Raw genomic sequence first — 19777 nt, forward strand, 5'->3', positions numbered from 1 at the left:
ATAATTTTTTAACATTTTGGTCACTCTTAGTAACGTTAGTAAACTCATTTGGAAGATGCGAGTCCAAAATCTGGTTTCCCACCGACGGCAGATTTTGATTTAGACAAATTTACAAAACAGATGCCCCGGGGACAAACATCCTGATCCTGGCTGGCAGCCTAACTAAACCGTTAGTTTGGGGGTTAACATTTCCATAGCCATATAGCAGTCATAGTTCGGTGCTCTTCCAATGCTGTATACATCCTCAGTTTCAGACACGAATCTTGTTAGCTAGCTGGAGAGCTAGCTCACGTTATACCTAACTAACGCGTTAGCTCGCCAATTAAATTACGTTACCGAGTTAGTAATAGATGCGAGTTAGTGTATTCTTAAAATGTACCGTATGCGATTAATGAAAATGATACATTTACCTACACACAACTTACCATATCATAGACGTTCAAAATTATCGGCTCGTTTGCCATCACTGGCATCAGGAATTTCTTCGGATCCTGGTGCACTTTCGCCAGTTTGCTTCGATCCACACACCCTCTTCTAGTTAACTAGTAATCTTTTTTTCTGTAGTTAGCTTGCTAACTACTTGACTTAGTTAATCGTACTAACAGGCTAATTAAACATTCAGTTCACCACAAGAGCCCCGCATCCGAAAGCTTTGTCCAATTTTCTCCATAAGCAAACAGCTGTGCACGGCAGTCGACTAGCTGGCAGGCTAGCTACTGGAGACAGTTCGCGATGAAAGGGAGTCGTTAGCGAAAGTGAATATTTTCTGCGTGAAATTGCCATTCAGACACCAAAATGACATTTCTTCTAATAAACCCAAATCATGTGAACTACTTTCCAAGTTGATTTTTTCCCCCCCACAAAAAAATATCCAACTGAAAATCGACTGTATTCTCAGGTAACGGGTGGCTACTGCTGTGCTGTTTTGAACGATACATCGATAGTCGTTTAGTTAACCTGGAAATCGCTGATGAGATTGACAGGATCGGCTATCCATTACTCAACCTAACATTTATAAATACAACATTTTATGGAGCCGCAGATCAATTTTATCAAATTGCTATTGCTTTAAACGATCCAGCTAATCTAGCAAAATCGTCATGAAAATTGAAGGTTAGACATAACTACCCAGCCTTGGTTTATATTCTCCTTGGTTTATTATCAATTATTTTAAAGAGTACTCATATACCAAGAAATAAAGATACAAAAGGTTCAACATTACTTTTAGGATTGGTTCTTAAACATCAGTCTTTAGGCAAACTCCAAGCGAGCTGTCATGTGCCTTTTACTGGGGAGTGGCTTCCTTCTGGCCACTCTACCATAAAGGCCTGATTGGTGGAGTGCTGTAGAGATGCTTATCCTTCTGGAAGGTTCTCCCATCTCTACAGAGGAACTCTATAGCTCAGTCAGAGTAACAATCAGGTTCTTGGTCACCTTCCTGACCAAGGCCCTTCTCCCCCGATTGCTCAATTTGGCCTGGCGACCAGCTCTAGGAAAAGTCTTGGTGTTTCAAAACTTCTTCCATTTAAGAATAATGGAGTCCACTGAGTTTGTTTATTTTTGTTTACCTTTATTTAACTTTGCAAGTCAGTTAAGAACAAATTCTTATTTACAATGACGGCCTACCAAAAGGTCTTCTTGGGGACCTTCAATGCTGCCGAAATGTTTTGGGACCCTTCCCCAGATCTGTGCCTCGACACAATCCTGTCTCTGAGCTCTACGGACAATTCCTTCAACCACCTGGCTTGGTTTTTACTCTGACATTTACTGTCAACTGTGGGACCTTGTAAGACAAGTGTGTGCCTTTCCAAATCATGTCAAATAAGTTTAATTTACCACTACTGGACTCCAATCAAGTTGTAGAAACATCTCAGGATGATCAATGGAAACAGGATGCACCTGAGCTCAATTTCGAGTCTTTATAGCATGGGGTCTGAATACTTATGTAAATAAGGTATTTCTGTTATTTGTTTTTTTATAAATGTGCTAAAATTTCTAAAACCTTGTTTTCTCTTTGTTGTTATGGGGTAATGTGAAGATTTGAGGATTTTTATATATTTAATCCATTTTAGAAAAAGGTTGTAACGTAACAAAATGTGGAAAAGGGGGGTTGAATACTTTCCAAAGGCACTGTATCATTAGAAACAGTAATGCATTCTAGTTGCCAGCTGATTCCTGAAAATAGTCACATAGACAGTAACTATAGAATAGCATAGAGTGAGAATAAGGTAAATGCCATACATGCATGTATATTGAACAAAAATATAAATGCAACATCCAACAATTAATGATTTTACTGAGTTACAATTCATATAAGGAAATCAGTCAATTGAAATAAATTCCTTGGGCCCTAATCTATGGATTTCACATGACTGGGCAGGGGCACTGCCATGTTTGGGCCTGGGAGGGCATAGTCCCACCCATTTGGGAGCCAGGCCCAGCCAATCAGAATAAGTTTTTCCCCACAAAAGGGCTTTATTACAGACAGAAATATTCTTCAGTTCCCTTTTTTCCCCTCCCCTATTTCGATCTTGTCTCATCGCTGCCCAACGGGGTCGGGAGGCGAAGTTCGAGTAATGCGTCCTCCGAAACATGACTCACCAAACCTCACTTTTTAACACCCGCCCGCTTAACCAAGAAGCCAACCACACCAATGTGTCGGAGGAAACACCGTTCAACTGACTACCGAGGTCAGCCTACAGGAGCCGGCCCGCCACAAGGAGTCACTAGAGCGCCATGAGCAAAGTCAAGCCCCCCCGGCCAAACCCTCCAGTAACCCAGATGAAGCTGGGCCAATTGTGCGCCGCCCTATGGGACTCCCGACCACAGTCGGTTGTGATACAGCCTGGGATCGAACCCAGGTGTCTGCAGTGAAGCCTCTAGCACTGCGATGCAATGCCTTAGACCGCTTCGCAACTAGGGATGCCCAATATTCCTCAGTTTCATCAGCTGTCCGGGTGGCTGGTCTCAGACGATCCCGTAGGTGAAGAAGTCGGATCTGTAGGTTATGGGCTGGCGTGGTTACACATGGTCTGTGGCTGTGAGGCCGGTTGGACATACTGCCAAATGATCTAATACAACGTTGGAGACGGCTTATGGTAGAGAAATTAACATTCAATTATCTGACAAAAGCTCTGGTGGACATTCCTGCAGTCAGCATGGCAATTGCACACTCCCTCAAAACTTGAGATATCTGTGGCATTGTGTTGTGTGACAAAACTGCACATTTGAAAGTGTATTTTTATTGTCCCCAGCACAAGGTGCTCATGTGTAATGATCATGCTGTTTAACCTCTACGGAATCGGTGTCCCTATACCGGGACCGTTGAGCTAACATGCGCTAATGTGATTAGCATGACGTTGAAAGTAACAAGAACATTTCCCAGGACATAGACATGTCTTATATGGGCAGAAAGCTTAAATTCTTGTTAATCTACCTGCACTGTCCAATTTACAGTAGCTTTTACAATAAAAAAAAATACCATGCTATTGTTTGAAGAGTGCAAAACAACAAAACAAACTTTTATCGTGGCAACTGGTTTGATACATTCACCTCTGATGGTAAATAATATACTTACATGTAGTAATTGTCATCCTGAGGGTCCCAGAGATAAAATGTAGCATAGTTTTGTTTGATCAAATATATTTTTATATTCAAATGTAGGAATTTGGTTCTACAGTTTGAGCCCTTTCTGTCTATGGCTCCACACCCACCCCACCATCTATTTATTTAGTTTTTATTTTACCTTTATTTAACTAGGCAAGTCAGTTAAAGAACAAATTCTTATTTTCAATGACGGCCTATGTGTATAAGATAGTGTATAAGCTAGTGATCCATTGTGACACATTCCTGGGAGTGTGTAAACTTAAATTTTGTATTACTATATCATTTTTGTATGTTCTCTATAGCTATGTACTTGAAAATGTATCAATTGACCAATTCAGCACATTTGCAACGCTTCACTGGATCAAACTGAAGCTTTGCACACACACTGCTGCCATCTAGGGGCCAAAATCTAAATTGCCCCTAACCTCCAATATTATATTATAGCCTTTATCTTGCATTTCAAACATGATGGAACAACATCAAAAAATTGAAAAAGCATGTTTTTTGTTTGTATTATGTTTTACCAGATCGAATGTGTTATATTCTCCTACATTAATTTCACACCCCTATTGATCACCCGGCTACGCATGCCTCTCCCTAATATCAATATGCCTTGTCCATTAATGTCCTGGTTAGTGATTATTGTCTTATTTCACTGTAGAGCATCTAGCCCTGCTCAATATGCCTTAACCTACTATTTAGTTCTACCTCCCACATATGCAGTGACATCACCTGGTTTAAACGTCTCTAGAGACAATATCTTTCTAATCATTACTCAATGCCTAGGTTTACCTCCAACATCCTACCATACCTCTGTCTGTACATTATGTACATTGAATCTATTCTCTCACGCCCAGAAACCTGCTCCTTTTACTCTCTGCTCTGAACGCACTAAACGACCAGTCCTGATAGCCTTCAGCCGTACCCTCATCCTACTCCTCCTCTGTTCCTCTGGTGATGTTGAGGTTAATCCAGGCCCTGCGGTGCCTAGCTCCACTCCTACTCCCCAGGTGCTCTCATTTGTTAACTTCTGTTACATGCATGTTAACATTAGAAGCCTCCTCCCTAAGTTTGTTTTATTCATTGCTTTAGCACACTCTGCCAACCCGGATGTCCTAGCCGTGCCTGAATCCTGGCTTACAAAGTCCACCAAAAACCCTGACATTTCCATCCCTAACAATAACATTTTCCGACAAGATACAACTGCCAAAGGGGGCAGTGTTGAAATCTACTGCAGAGATAGCCTGCAGAGTTCTGTCTCCCATCCAGGTCTGTACCCAAACAATTTGAACTTACTGTTGCTGCTTGCTATAGACCACCTTCTGCCCCCAGCTGTGCCCTGGACACCATATGTGAATTGACTGCCCCCCCATCCATCTTCAGAGCTCGTGCTGCTAGGTGACCTAAACTGTGACATGCTTAACACCCCGGTCATCCTACAATCTAAGCTTGATGCCCTCAATCTCATACAAATTATCAATGAACCCACCAGGTACAACCCCAAATCCATAAACTCGGGCACGCTCATAGATATCATCCTAACCAACTTGCCCTCCAAATACACCTCTGCCGCTTTCTACCAAGATCTCAGTGATCACTGCCTCATTGCCTGCATCCGTAATGGGTCTGCGGTCAAACGACCACCCCTCATCACTGTCAAACGCTCCCTAAAAAACTTCAGCGAGCAGGCCTTTCTAATCGACCTCTCGACCCAAACTTCTACAGACCTGTATCTATTCTACCCTACCTTTCTAAGGTCTATGAAAGCCAAGTTAACAAACAGATTACCGACCATTTTGAATCTCACTGTACCTTCTCCGCTATGCAATCTGGTTTCAGAGCTGGTCATGGGTGCACCTCAGCCACGCTCAAGTTCCTAAACGATATCATAACCGCCATCGATAAGAGCCATTACTGTGCAGCCGTTTGGTGATTCTTTGATCCACCTCTACGCAGACAACACCATTCTGTATACCTATGGCACTTCTTTGGACACTGTGTTAACTAACTTCCAGATGAGCTTCAATGCCATACAACTCTCCTTCCGTGGCCTCCAACTGCTCTTAAATGCAAGTAAAACTAAATGCATGCTCTTCAACCGATCGCTGCCCGCACCTGCCCGCCCGTCCAGCAGCACTACTCTGGACGGTTCTGACTTAGAATATATGGACAAGTACAAATACCTAGGTGTCTGGTTAGACAGTAAACTCTCCTTCCAGACTCACATTAAGCATGAAGAGCATGCATTTAGTTTTAATAATCATGGCCTCCAAACCTTCAAGCTGCATACTGGACCCTATTCCAACTAAACTACTGAAAGAGCTGCTTCCTGTGCTTGGCCCACCTATGTTGAACATAATAAACGGCTCTCTATCCACCGGATGTGTACCAAACTCACTAAAAGTGGCAGTAATAAAGCCTCTCTTGAAAAAGCCAAACCTTGATCCATAAAATATAAAAAACTATCGGCCTATATCGAATCTTCCATTCCTCTCAAAATTTTTAGAAAAGGCTGTTGCGCAGCAACTCACTGTCTTCCTGAAGACAAACAATGTATACGAAATGCTTCAGTCTGGTTTTAGACCCCATCATAGCACTGAGACTGCACTTGTGAAGGTGGTAAATTACCTTTAAATGGCATCAGACCGAGGCTTTGCCTCTGTTCTCGTGCTCCTAGACCTTAGTGCTGCTTTGATACCATCGATCACCACATTCTTTTGAAGAGATTGGAAACCCAAATTGGTCTACACGGACAAGTTCTGCCCTGGTTTAGAGCTTATCTGTCGGAAAGATATCAGTTTGTCTCTGTGAATGGTTTGTCCTCTGACAAATCAACTGTACATTTCGGTGTTCCTCAAGGTTCCGTTTTAGGACCACTATTGCTTTCACTATATATTTTACCTCTTGGGGATGTCATTCGAAAACATAATGTTAACTTTCACTGCTATGCGGATGACACACAGCTGTACATTTCAATGAAACATGGTGAAGCCCCAAAATTGCCCTCGCTAGAAACTTGTGTTTCAGACATAAGGAAGTGGATGGCTGCAAACTTTCTACTTTTAAACTCGGACAAAACAGAGATGCTTGTTCTAGGTCCCGAGAAACAAAGAGATCTTCTGTTGAATCTGACAATTAATCTTAATGGTTGTACAGTCGTCTCAAATAAAACTGTGAAGGACCTCGGCGTTACTCTGGACCCTGATCTCTCTTTTGACGAACATATCAAGACTGTTTCAAGGACAGCTTTTTTCCATCTACGTAATTTGCAAAAATGAGAAACTTTCTGTCCAAAAATGATGCAGAAAAATTCATCCATGCTTTTGTTACTTCTAGGTCAGACTACTGCAATGCTCTACTTTCCGGCTACCCGGATAAAGCACTAAATAAACTTCAGTTGGTGCTAAATACGGCTGCTAGAATCCTGAAAGTTTGATCATACTACTCCAGTGCTAGCCTCCCTACACTGGCTTCCTGTCAAGGCAAGGGCTGATTTCAAGGTTTTACTGCTAACCTACAAAGCATTACATGGGCTTGCTCCTACCTATCTCTCTGATTTGGTCCTGCCGTACATACCTACACGTACGCTACGGTCACAAGACGCAGGCCTCCTATTTGTCCCTAGAATTTCTAAGCAAACAGCTGGAGGCAGGGCTTTCTCCTATAGAGCTGAAGACTCATCTCTTCAGTGAGTTATATGATTGAGTGTAGTCTGGCCCAGGAGTGTGAAGGTGAATGGAAAGGCTCTGGAGCAACGAACCGCCCTTGCTGTCTCTGCCTGGCCGGTTCCCCTCTTTCCACTTTGATTCTCTGCCTCTAACCCTATTACAGGGGCTGAGTCACTGGCTTACTGGTGCTCTTTCATGCCGTCCCTAGGAGGGGTGCGTCACTTGAGTGGGTTGAGTCACTGATGTGATCTTCCTGTCTGGGTTGGCGCCCCCCCCCCTTGGGTTGTGCCGTGGTGGAGATCTTTGTGGGCTATACTCGGCCTTGTCTCAAGATGGTAAGTTGGTGGTTGAAGATATCCCTCTAGTGGTGTGGGGGCTGTGCTTTGGCAAAGTGGGTGGGGTTATATCCTTCCTGTTTGGCCCTGTCCGGGGGTATCATCGGACGGGGCCAGTGTCTCCTGACCCCTCCTGTCTCAGCCTCCAGTATTTATGCTGCAGTAGTTTATGTGTCGGGTGGCTATATATGTTATATCTATATATATATGTTATATCTGGAATACTTCTCCTGTCTTATCCAGTGTCCTGTGTGAATTTAAGTATGCTCTCTCTAATTCTCTCTTTCTTTCTCTCTCTCGGAGGACCTGAGCCCTAGGACCATGCCTCAGGATTACCTGGCATGATGACTCCTTGCTGTCCTTAAGTGCACCTGGCCGTGCTGCTGCTCCAGTTTCAACTGTTCTGCCTGTGATTATTATTATTTGACCATGCTGGTCATTGATGAACATTTGAACATCTTGGCCATGTTCTGTTATAATCTCCACCCGGCACAGTCAGAAGAGGACTGGCCACCCCTCATAGCCTGGTTCCTCTCTAGGTTTCTTCCTAGGTTTTGGCCTTTCTAGGGAGCTTTTCCTAGCCACCATGCTGCTACACCTGCATTGCTTGCTATTTGGGGTTTTAGGCTGGGTTTCTGTACAGCACTTTGAGATATCAGCTGATGTACGAAGGGCTATATAAATACATTTGATTTGATGAAAGAAAGAAATAAAAGCTGAAATAAGTCATACTCTCTACTATTATTCTGACATTTCACATTCTTAAAATAAGTGGTGATCCTAACTGACCTAAGACAGGGAATTTTTCACTAGGATTAAATGTCAGGAATTGTGAAAAACTGAGTTTAAATTTATTTGGCTAAGGTGTATGTAAAACTTCCGACTTGAACTGTAGGTCTGGACTGCACACACAACATGAAGGTCACAGAAGCGGAGAAGACAAAAGAGATAAAGCTGGTTGAAGGCAGAATTCAATTTCATTTGAATCTTTGGTAGAGAGTAGGGGATCATAAACTTTTTCACCTTGAGATCCAAAAGAGAAATGGATTGTTCTCCCTGGACCTAAATCGTTCTCCAACGGCCAAATTAAGAAGAAATAATGTGATTATGGATGTATTCTCATTACTCGCGCCCCACCTCTCACAAGCCTAGGGCCCAGTTCAAGAAACCCTGGTATAGAGAAATGTATTTTCCCAAGACCTGCTAAAAAGCAGTGACAGTCTATGGACATGGTTGATGGACATGACTGATGAGTTCAAAATGTGGTTGACAGCTGCCGACTTGTGGCCTCCACCTGTTACTACAAGAAAGGATGAGCATGGACCAATGACTGTACTTTAGGCAGTTAGGCATGGACCTAAGAAAGGCTCACAAACAAGTCCATTCAACAATGTCACCTAAATAACATTTCTGAGGTGTATACTACAAAGCAGGTTCAATGACTTGTCAAAATATTCTAAAATAACATCGTTTTTTAAATTATTATTTTTTAAATAAGCTTGATCTAATTGACTCAACAACCAAAAACACATCTCTACGTTTATCTTTCTGAATGAATCAGAAAATCAATAGTTAGTTCTGGCTGTTTATCAAAGTTAGCTAACTAACTCATTGCTTTTGCTTTGTAGTATACCCCTCTGGCAGTGGTGGAAAAAGTACTGAATTGTCATACTTGAGTAAAAGTATAGCTGCTAAGCATTCAAAATGTAACAAGTACTTTTGGGTGTAAGGTAAAATGTATGGAGTAAAAATTATTTTGGAATGTAGTGAAGTAACAGTCAAAAATAGAAATAGTAAAGTAAAGTACAGATACCCCAAAACTACTTAAGTAGTACTTTAAAGTATTTTTACTTAAGAACTTTACACCACTGCCCTCTGGTCAATAGTGTTTCAGGTTCAAATGTGATGGAGTAAGTTATTTGTTTTGCAACCACTGGGGGATCCAGATAAAACCACAGGACAGTGGCAGGGTTGAGATTAATTCCACAAATTCCATTTTAAATAAATTCCCTCGCTCTGTAAATTCCAATGAATTCAATTCAAATTCCAGGTAAGTCTTTGAATTCAGAGATAATTAAATACCTCTCAATTCCAATGTTAGGTAAATTCCGATAATTAAATTCCCAATTCAATGTTATCCCCAACAATTCCACAAATTCCAAATAAATTCCCTCAGGCTTTCAGGCTAATCATGTCACTGTTCAGACAGCTTAGCTATACTGGAAAATACAAATAAAATACAAATGGGATAAGAAGAATATAAATGTCTAGAGCAATGACAGGATATACTTCTGGCAGTTAGAAATGTAAAACAGATCAAGATAACTATATAAAGAGTAAAGTGGAGCTCTGTACCTCCAGACCCAAACTACCACAGACGATCCTGCAGGTGAAGAAGCCGGATGAGGAGGTCGTGGGCTGGCGTGGTTACACATGGTCTGCGGTTGTGAGGCCGGTTGGACATACTGCCAAATTCTCTAAATTGACATTGGAGGCAGCTTATAATGAACATTCAATTATTTGGCAACAGCTCTGGTGGACATTCCTGCAGTCAGCATGCCAATTGCACACTCCCTCAGAATGAGAGACACCGGTGGCATTGTGTTGTGTGACAAAACTGCACATTTTAGAGTGGCCTTTTATTGCCCCCAGCACAAGGTGCACCTGTGTAATGACCATGCTGTTCAATCAGCTTTTTGATATGCCACACCTATCAGGTGGATGGATTATCATGACAAAGGAGAAATGCTCACTAACAGGGATGTAAACAAATTTGTTCCAACATTTGAGAGAAATAAGCTTTTTGTGCCTATGGAACATTTCTGGGATATTTTATTTCAGCTCATGACACATGGGACCATCACTTTACATGTTGTGTTTTATATTTTTGTTCTGTGTATCATCTTTTTGGCTAATATAGCTCATGTTTGCTCACAGACAGGACAATGAGCCAGATATTTCCCTGGCTGTATAAGTGTGAAGCGCTCGTTTGGCGTTTCCAGTCACTACCAAATATGATGAGAAGAAGCCCAGTGGCCGGCAGTGGAAGAAGATGGAGCGAGATGGATTTTGGCCGACATTATGCACATTTTTCTCAATAGTTTTCTGTTCCCAAAACTTGAATTTGTTTTGAACAGAGTGGACTAAACATGTTTTTGTTGATTTTACCCTTTGTCAAAGAAAAAAATAGCGTTGTTTAGAAGTGCAAGGGTGGATTTAGCTATTGCACCTGCGCACTTCACAGAGTAGGCATTCCCCAACGGAAATATGCAAATACTATACATACTAGAACACGCCAATGGGATCTCGCTAGATAGTACCTGGCTCTGCCCCACTCCTTGCTTGTTCTGCCCACTATGACTAATTTGTTCCCATTGGAAACGACCAGCTGTGGTCTATCTTGGGTTAGTTATAAAGATATTTTGTTAGCTACCTGGCTAGGATATTTGCTAATAGTTAGCTAGGGAGCTAGCTAAGTTGGCATACATACTACATTTTTAGTGTAAATAAGTTTCATCCTACAAAATATTATTGTATCTGTAAAATAAATTCAAAGATGATATAAAAAAAACATGTTTGGCTACTTACCTAAAAGCTTGCTCCTTTTTGTAAGCTTAGCTAACGAACGTTAGCCTCTTCCGCTCTTAGCTACCTACTGTAAGCTAAGTAAGCTTGCTAAGAATGTTAGCCCATGTTAGCTAACTAGATGTCGAATTTAATTTGGATGGAATGGGTAGCTAGTTAGTTAAATTACCTCCATACCCGGACAATTAATGAGGTTTTCAGAAGTACAAGAAGAGTCTTTTTTTTTACCCCCCTAATCGTGTCTAGCTTGATATTTAGCCACTTGGTAACTAGCTCTGCTGTGGCTCGCTCACAGAGACGGTTAAAATCATTTTTGGCCAACAAAGTATGCAGCCGCGTGATGGAGTTACTGGAAGGTTAACCTTTTTTAAATTTCCCGAAACTATTCTGTATATGTGCAGATCTGAGACCAATCACATGTGTATCGGATACCTACCAAATACAAAAAATATATAGTGATGTACATTCCGAGTTCATTTGGCTTCCAACACCCTCAGATTACTGGGATATGACACCGCCCACATACACTATATATTCAAAAGTATGTGGACACCCCTTCAAATTTGTGGATTTGACTATTTCAGCCACACCAGTTCCTGACAGGTGTATAAAACCGAGCACACAGCCATGCAATCTCCATAGGTAAACATTGACAGTAGAATGGCCTTACTGAAGAGCTCAGTGACTTACAATGTGGCACCTTCATAGGATGCCACCATTTCAACAAGACAGTTGATCAAATTTCTGCCCTGCTAGAGCTGTCCCGGTTAACTGTAAGTGCTGTTATTGTGAAGTGGAAACGTCTAGGAGCAACCATGGCTCAGCCGCAAAGTGGTAGGCTACACAAGCTCACAGAACTGGACCGCCAAGTGCTGAAGCTGGTACTCGGTTGCAACACTCACTACTGAGTTCCAAACTACCTCTGGAAGCAACGTCAGTATAATAACTGTTCGTTGGGAGATTAATGAAATGGGTTTACATGGCCGAACAGCCATACACAAGCCTAAACTCACCATATGCAATGCCACGCATCGGCTAGAGTGGTGTAAAGCCCCCGTGATATGCAACTTTTTAGGGAAGTTAGGAACAAATATACACAGGCAGTTAGGAAAGCTAAGGCTAGCTTTTCAAACAGAAATTTGCATCCTGTAGTACAAACTCAAAAAAGTTCTGGGACACTAAAATCCATGGAGAATAAGAGCACCTCCTCCCAGCTGCCCACTGCACTGAGGCTAGGAAACACTGTCACTACTAATAAATCCACAATAATTGAGAATTTCATAAGCATTTTTAAACAGCTGGCCATGCTTTCCACCTGGCTACTCCTACCCCGGTCAACAGACCTGCGCTCCCCACTTCTCCTTCACCCAAATCCAGATAGCTGATGTTCTGAAAGAGCTGAAAAATCTGGACTCCTCCAAATCAGTCAGGCTAGACAATCTGGACCCTCTTTCTAAAATTATCTGCCGAAATTGTTGCAACCCCTATTACTAGCCTATTACTAGCCTATTACTAATCTCACCATACCTTCACCGCTACGCAATCCGGTTTCAGAGCTGGTCATGGGTGCACCTCAGCCACGTTCAAGGTCCTAAACGATATCATAACCGCCATCGATAAGAGACATTACTGTGCAGCCGTATTCATCGACCTGGCTAAGGCTTTCGACTCTGTCAATCACAACATTCTTATTGGCAGACTCAACAGCCTTGGTTTCTCAAATGATTGCCTCGCTTGGTTCACCAACTACTTCTCCGATAGAGCTCATAATGTCAAATCAGAGGGCCTGTTGTCCGGACCTCTGGCAGTCTCTATTGGGGGTGCCACAGGGTTCAATTCTCGGGCAGACTCTCTTCTCTGTGTACATCAATGATGTCACTCTCGCTGCTGGTGATTCTTTGATCCACCTCTACCCAGACGACACCATTCTGTATACCTCTGGCCCTTCTTTGGACACTGTGTTAACTAACCTGCAGATGAGCTTCAATGCCATACAACTCTCCTTCCGTGGCCTCCAACTGCTCTTAAATGCAAGTAAAACTAAATCAAATCAAATGTATTTATATAGCCCTTCGTACATCAGCTGATATCTCAAAGTGCTGTACAGAAACCCAGCCTAAAACCCCAAATAGCAAGCAGGTGTAGAAGCACGGTGGCTAGAAAAAACTCCCTAGAAAGGCCCAAACCTAGGAAGAAACCTAGAGAAGAACCAGGCTATGAGGGGTGGCCAGTCCTCTTCTAGCTGTGCCGGGTGGAGATTATAACAGAACATGGCCAAGATGTTCAAATGTTCATAAATGACCAGCATGGTCAAATAATAATAACCACAGTAGTTGGCAAGGGTGCAACAAGTCAGCACCTCAGGAGTAAATGTCAGTTGGCTTTTCATAGCCGATCATTAAGAGTATCTCTACCACTCCTGCTGTCTCTAGAGAGTTTAAAACAGCAGGTCTGGGACAGGTAGCACGTCCGGTGAACAGGTCAGGGTTCCATAGCCACAGGCAGAACAGTTGAAACTGGAACAGCAGCACGGCCAGGTGGACTGGGGACAGCAAGGAGTCATCATGCAAGGTAGTCCTGAGGCATGGTCCTAGGGTTAAGGTCCTCCAAGAGAGAGAAAGAAAGAAAGAGATAATTAGAGAGAGCATACTTAAATTCACACAGGACACCGGATAAGACAGAAGAAGTACTCCAGATATAACAAACTGACCCTAGACCCCTGACACATAAACTACTGCAGCATAAATACTGGAGGGGTCAGGAGACACTGTGGCCCCGTCCGATGATACCCCCGGACAGGGCCAAACAGGAAGGATATAACCCCACCCACTTTTCCAAAGCACAGCCCCCACACCACTAGAGGGATATCTTCAACCACCAACTTAACATCTTGAGACAAGGCCGAGTATAGCCCACAAAGATCTCCGCCACGGCACAATCCAAGGGGGGGCGCCAACCCAGACAGGAAGATCATGTCAGTGACTCAACCCACTCAAGTGACGCACGGCTCCTAGGGACGGCATGGAAGAGCACCAGTAAGCCAGTGACTCAGCCCCTGTAATAGGGTTAGAGGCAGAGAATCCCAGTGGAGAGAGGGGAACCGGCCAGGCAGAGACAGCGAGGGCGGTTCGTTGCTCCAGAGCATTTCTGTTCACCTTCACACTCCTGGGCCAGAGATGAGTCTTCAGTAAAGACTTAAAGGTTGACACCGAGTCTGCATCTCTCACATGGATAGGCAAGCCATTCCATAAAAATGGAGCTCTATAGGAGAAAGCCCTGCCTCCAGCTGTTTGCTTAGAAATTCTAGGGACAATTAGGAGGCCTGCGTCTTGTGACCGTGGCGTACGTGTAGGTATGTACGGCAGGACCAAATCAGAAAGATAGGTAGGAGCAAGCCCATGTAATGCTTTGTAGGTTAGCAGTAAAACCTTGAAATCAGCCCTTGCCAGTGTAGGGAGGCTTGCACTCGAGTAATATGATTTTTAAAAATTGGTTCTAGTCAGGATTCTAGCAGCCGTATTTAGCACTAACTGAAGTTTATTTAGTGTTTTATCCGGGTAGCCGGAAAGTAGAGCATTGCCGTAGTCAACCTAGAAGTAACAAAAGCATGGATACATTTTTCTGCATCATTTTTGGACAGAAAGTTTCAGATTTTTTCAATGTTATGTAGATGGAAAAAATCAGTCTTGATATGTTCGTCAAAAGAGAGATCAGGCAGGCCTCCCGGGTGGCGCAGTGGTGCCACCAGAGACTCTGGGTTCAGCCCAGGCTCTATCGAGCCGGCCGCGACCGTGAGGTACACGGGGTGCCACACAATTGGCCTAGTGTCGTCCGGGTTAGGGAGGGTTTGGCTGGTAGGGATATCCGTGTCTCATCTTGCACTAGCGACTCCTGTGGCGGGCCGGGCGCAGTGCGCGCTAACCAGGTCGCCAGGTGCACGGTGTTTCGTCCGACACATTGGTGCGGCTGGCTTCCGGGTTGGATGCGCGCTGTGTTAAGAAGCAGTGCGGCTTGGTTGGGTTGTGTTTCGGAGGACGCATGGCTTTCAACCTTCGTCTCTCCCGAGCTCGTACGGGAGTTGTAACTACTAAGATAGTAGTTACTAACAATTGGATACCACGAAATTGGAGAGTAAAGGGGGGTAAAAAAATTAAAATACATTTTTTAAGAGATCAGGGTCCAGAGTAACGCCGAGGTCCTTCACAGTTTTATTTGAGACGACTGTACAACCATCAAGATTAATTGTCAGATTCAACAGAATATCTCTTTGTTTCTTGGGACCTAGAACAAGCATCTCTGTTTTGTCCGAGTTTAAAAGTAGAAAGTTTGCAGCCATCCACTTTCTTATGTCTGAAACACAGGCTTCTAGCGAGGGCAATTTTGGGACTTCACCATGTTTCATTGAAATGTACAGCTGTGTGTCATCCGCATAGCAGTGAAAGTTAACATTATGTTTATAAATGACATCCCCAAGAGGTAAAATATTTTGTGAAAACAACAGTGGTCCTAAAACAGAACCTTGAGGAACACCGAAATGTACAGTTGATTTGTCAGAGGACAAACCATTCACAGAGACAAACTGATATCTTTCCGACAGATAAGATCTAAACCAGGCCAGAACTTGTCCGTGTAGACCAATTTGGGTTTCCAATCTCTCCAAAAGAATGTGGTGATCGATGGTATCAAAAGCAGCACCAAGGTCTAGGAGCACGAGGACAGATGCAGAGCCTCGGTCTGACGCAATTAAAAGGTCATTTACCACCTTCACAAGTGCAGTCTCAGTGCTATGATGGGGTCTAAAACCAGACTGAAGCATTGTTTGTCTTCAGGGAGGCAGTGAGTTGCTGTACAACAGCTTTTCTAACATTTTTGAGAGGAATGGAAGATTCAATATAGGCCGATAGTGTTTTATATTTCATGGGTCAAGGTTTGGCTTTTTCAAGAGAGGCTTTATTACTGCCACTTTTATTGGGTTTGGTACACATCCGGTGGATAGAGAGCCGTTCATTATGTTCAACATAGGAGGGCCAAGCACAGGAAGCGGCTCTTTGAGTAGTTTAGTTGGAATAGGGTCCAGTATGCAGCTTGAAGGTTTAGAGGCCATGATTATTAAAACTAAATGCATGCTCTTCAACCGATCGCTGCCCGCACCAGCCCGCCCGTCCAGCAGCACTACTCTGGACGGTTCCGACTTAGAATATGTGGACAACTACAAATACCTAGGTGTCTGGTTAGACTGTAAACTCTGCTTCCTATTTCACAACACAGCATCCTTCACTCATGCTGCCAAACATACCCTTGTAATACTGACCATCCTACCGATCCTCCACTTCGGTGATGTAATTTACAAAATAGCCTCCAACACTCTACTCAACAAATTGGATGCAGTCTATCACAGTGCCATCCATTTTGTCACCAAAGCCCCATATACTACCCACCACTGCGACCTGTATGATCTCGTTGGCTGGCCCTCGCTTCATACTCGTCGCCAAACCCACTGGCTCCAGGTCATCTACAAGTCTCTGCTAGGTAAAGCCCCGCCTTATCTCAGCTCCCTGGTCACCATAGCAGCACCCACCCGTAGCGCGTGCTCCAGCAGGTATATCTCACTGGTCACCCACAAAGCCAATTCTTCCTTTGGCCGCCTATCCTTCCAGTTCTCTGCTGCCAATGACTGGAACGAACTGCAAAAATCTCTGGAGCTGGAGACTCTTATCTCCCTTACTAGCTTTAAGCACCAGCTGTCACTGCACATAGCTCATCTGTAAATAGCCCATCCCATCTACCTCATCCCCATACTGCATTTATTTATTTATCTTGCTCCTTTGCACCCCAGTATCTCAACTTGCACATTCATCTTCTGCACATCCTACCGTTCCAGTGTTTAATAGCTATATTTATTGCCTTTACCTCTCTTATCCTACCTCATTTGCACATGCTGTATAGATTTTTCTACTGTATTATTGATTGTATGTTTGTTTAATCCATGTGTAACTCTGTGTTGTTGTATGTGTCGAATTTCTTTGCTTTATCTTGGCCAGGTCGCAGTTGCAAATGAGAACTTGTTCTCAACTTGCCTACCTGGTTAAATAATGGTGAAATAAAAACGGGATGAATTAAAAATAAAAGCTCACTGCCATTGGACTCTGTGGAGCAGTGGAAACACGTTCTCTGGAGTGAGGATTCAAGCTTCACCATCTGGCAGTCCGACGGACAAATCTGGGTTTGGCAGATGCCAGGAGAACGCTACATAGTGCCAATTGTAAAGTTTGGTGAAGGAGGAATAATGGTCTGGGGATGTTTTTTCATGGTTTGGGCTAGGCCCCTTAGTTCCAGTGAAGAGAAATCTTAACGCTACAGCATACAATGACATTCTAGATAATTATGTGATTCCCACTTTGTGGCAACAGTTTGGGGAAGGCCCTTTCCTGTTTAAGCATGATGATGCCCAGTGCACAAAGTGAGATCCATATATAAATTATTTGTCGAGATCGGTGTGGAAGAACTTTACTGGCCTGCACAGAGCCCTGACCTCAGGCCCATCAAACACTTTTTGGATGAATTGGAACACCAACTGAGAGCCAGGCCTAATCGCCAAACATCAGTGCCTGACCTCACTAATACTCTTGTGGAAGAAAGTTCCTGCAGCAATGTTCCAACATCTAGTGGAAAGCCTACCCAACTCCATATCTTGGAATGAGCTGTTTTCAACGAGCAGGTGTCCAGCAGGTGTCCACATACTTTTAGTCATGTAGTGTATCTCAATCTGTAGTACAGCACCCACACATCCCATACGACCAACCAAAAGTTCAAGGCTGTTATGATACTGATGATTTGTACACCTAGGTAAAGAGAGTTTCAGGTTGGATATTCAAGCTTCCTCAATAGCTTTCAAACCACTTGAGACACAGACTTTATTTAACTAGGCAAGTCAGTCAAGAACAAATTCTTATTTTCAATGACAGCTTAGGAACAGTGGGTTAACTGCCTTGTTCAGGGGCAGAATGACAGATTTTGTACCTTGTCAGCTCGGGGATTTGATCTTGCAACCTTTCGGTTACTAGTCCAACGCTCTAACCACTAGGCTACGCTGCTGCCCCGAAATAAGTGTCATGATGTTGGCAAAATTGCGCACAACATTGCACAGGTCTTATTTTCACCATTTGGATGTTAATTCGCTATGCAAAGCCAATAAACATGTGGAAATGTGAGCAGCATTTTGTATTCCTAGTTGAGTTAGTTAGGGAGCGTAAAAAAGTACAATTTCTTTTTACAATTGAATTTCAATAGCTCCTTGGTCATGTGACCTACTGACCTTAAACAAGGTTCAGAATGTTACACTCAGTGGGCCTACACATTGCACACCCTTTAGTTTGTCCCTTTTCATCTCACACGATTTTACATTAATTTTTCAAACGTTCAAATTTCAATAGCTCCTTCGTCATGTGACCTACTGGACTCAAACAAGGTTCAGAATGTCCAATGTCCCTTCTATATTGCACATCCTTTAGTTTGTCCCTTTTCATCTCAAACGATTTTACATGAATTTTCAATGTTTTCAATGTTTCTAATTTCAATAGCTCCTTGGTCATGTGACCTACTAACCTCAAACAGGGTTCAGAATGCTAACTCTCCTTACCTACATTGTTATAACAAGGCTGTTCCCCTTTGAGACCTGATGCGTATACGGGTACGGCCCGGCATGAGATTTACACCCTCTCCCCCGGATTTTCAAAGGCCAGGGAGAGCTCACCGGACGCTGCCGAAACCGCAACGCTTTCCAGGGCTTGGGCCCCTCCCTTGGGGCCAACTCGTTCCAGAGCACCCTTCCCTTTACAAGAAAAGAGAACTCTCCCCGGGGCTCCCGCCAGCTTCCCCCGGGATCTGTCGCGTTACCTCACAGGATGCCTCACGGCGACCGTCTCCAACAGTCCGTGGACATGCTGAAATTAGAAAGTTTGAAAAATGTATGTAAAAACATGCGAGATGAAAATGGTGAAAGTGGTGCTAGTGGGCATGTATGTGTCATACCCTGTCTTTCAGATAAGCGTCACGGCAGCAACACTGGACTCGTATAGCGTAGTAGTTCTATCGTTTTCGGATTTTGCCTTCAAAATAAAAATCCGCGGTAAAACACTACTGTATGTGTATGATAGGAAATCAACATGTTTTGCAGTTTAGCATAGTGTGTAATAAAAGCATAATGTAAAAAAACGATGTATTGGAGTGTGTGTGTGGGGGGGGGGTTCAATAAAGAATTACTACTTTATATAAAATGCAGATTATTATAAGGTAGAGCACATTCAGGAATGGTGTTTAAGTAAATTAATGTCAGGAACATAATAACCTACTGGTAAAAAATATAGAATAAAAAAGAAAATATTATTTTGATTGTATGATTCTTGTTTATTTACTTGTGCTATTGTTCAATTATGCAATATAGAAGTGTAATGTTTAAGAACTAAGTACCCAATTGTCATACTTGAGTAAAAGTAAAGATACCTTAGTAGAAAATTACCCAAGTAAAAGTGAATGTAACCCAGTAAAGTGCTGCTGATGTAAAAGTGTAAAAGTATTTGGTTT

General features: G+C 43.0%; 1 protein-coding gene and 1 long non-coding RNA gene across 2 annotated transcripts in view; both read right to left on the minus strand.

Moving 5' to 3' along the window:
- Positions 1 to 961, minus strand: part of desi2 (desumoylating isopeptidase 2) — a 56619-nt gene extending 55658 nt beyond the window's left edge. Inside the window, exon 1 of the mRNA XM_029685289.2 lies at positions 426 to 961. Within this exon, the coding sequence (XP_029541149.1) occupies positions 426 to 473 (48 nt within the window). The 5' untranslated portion in view covers positions 474 to 961. The remainder of the gene's footprint in view (positions 1 to 425) is intronic.
- Positions 962 to 13234: 12273 nt separating this feature from the next.
- On the minus strand, positions 13235 to 19182 carry LOC135561230 (uncharacterized). Its single transcript, XR_010459336.1, has 2 exons — positions 18834 to 19182; positions 13235 to 13798 (listed from the first exon to the last, which is right to left on the minus strand). It is a non-coding gene; the product is annotated as an uncharacterized LOC135561230 (long non-coding RNA).
- Positions 19183 to 19777: the final 595 nt, after the last annotated feature.

Source organism: Oncorhynchus nerka, linkage group LG16 (assembly GCF_034236695.1).
Source record: "Oncorhynchus nerka isolate Pitt River linkage group LG16, Oner_Uvic_2.0, whole genome shotgun sequence".
Taxonomy (NCBI): Eukaryota; Metazoa; Chordata; class Actinopteri; order Salmoniformes; family Salmonidae; genus Oncorhynchus; species Oncorhynchus nerka.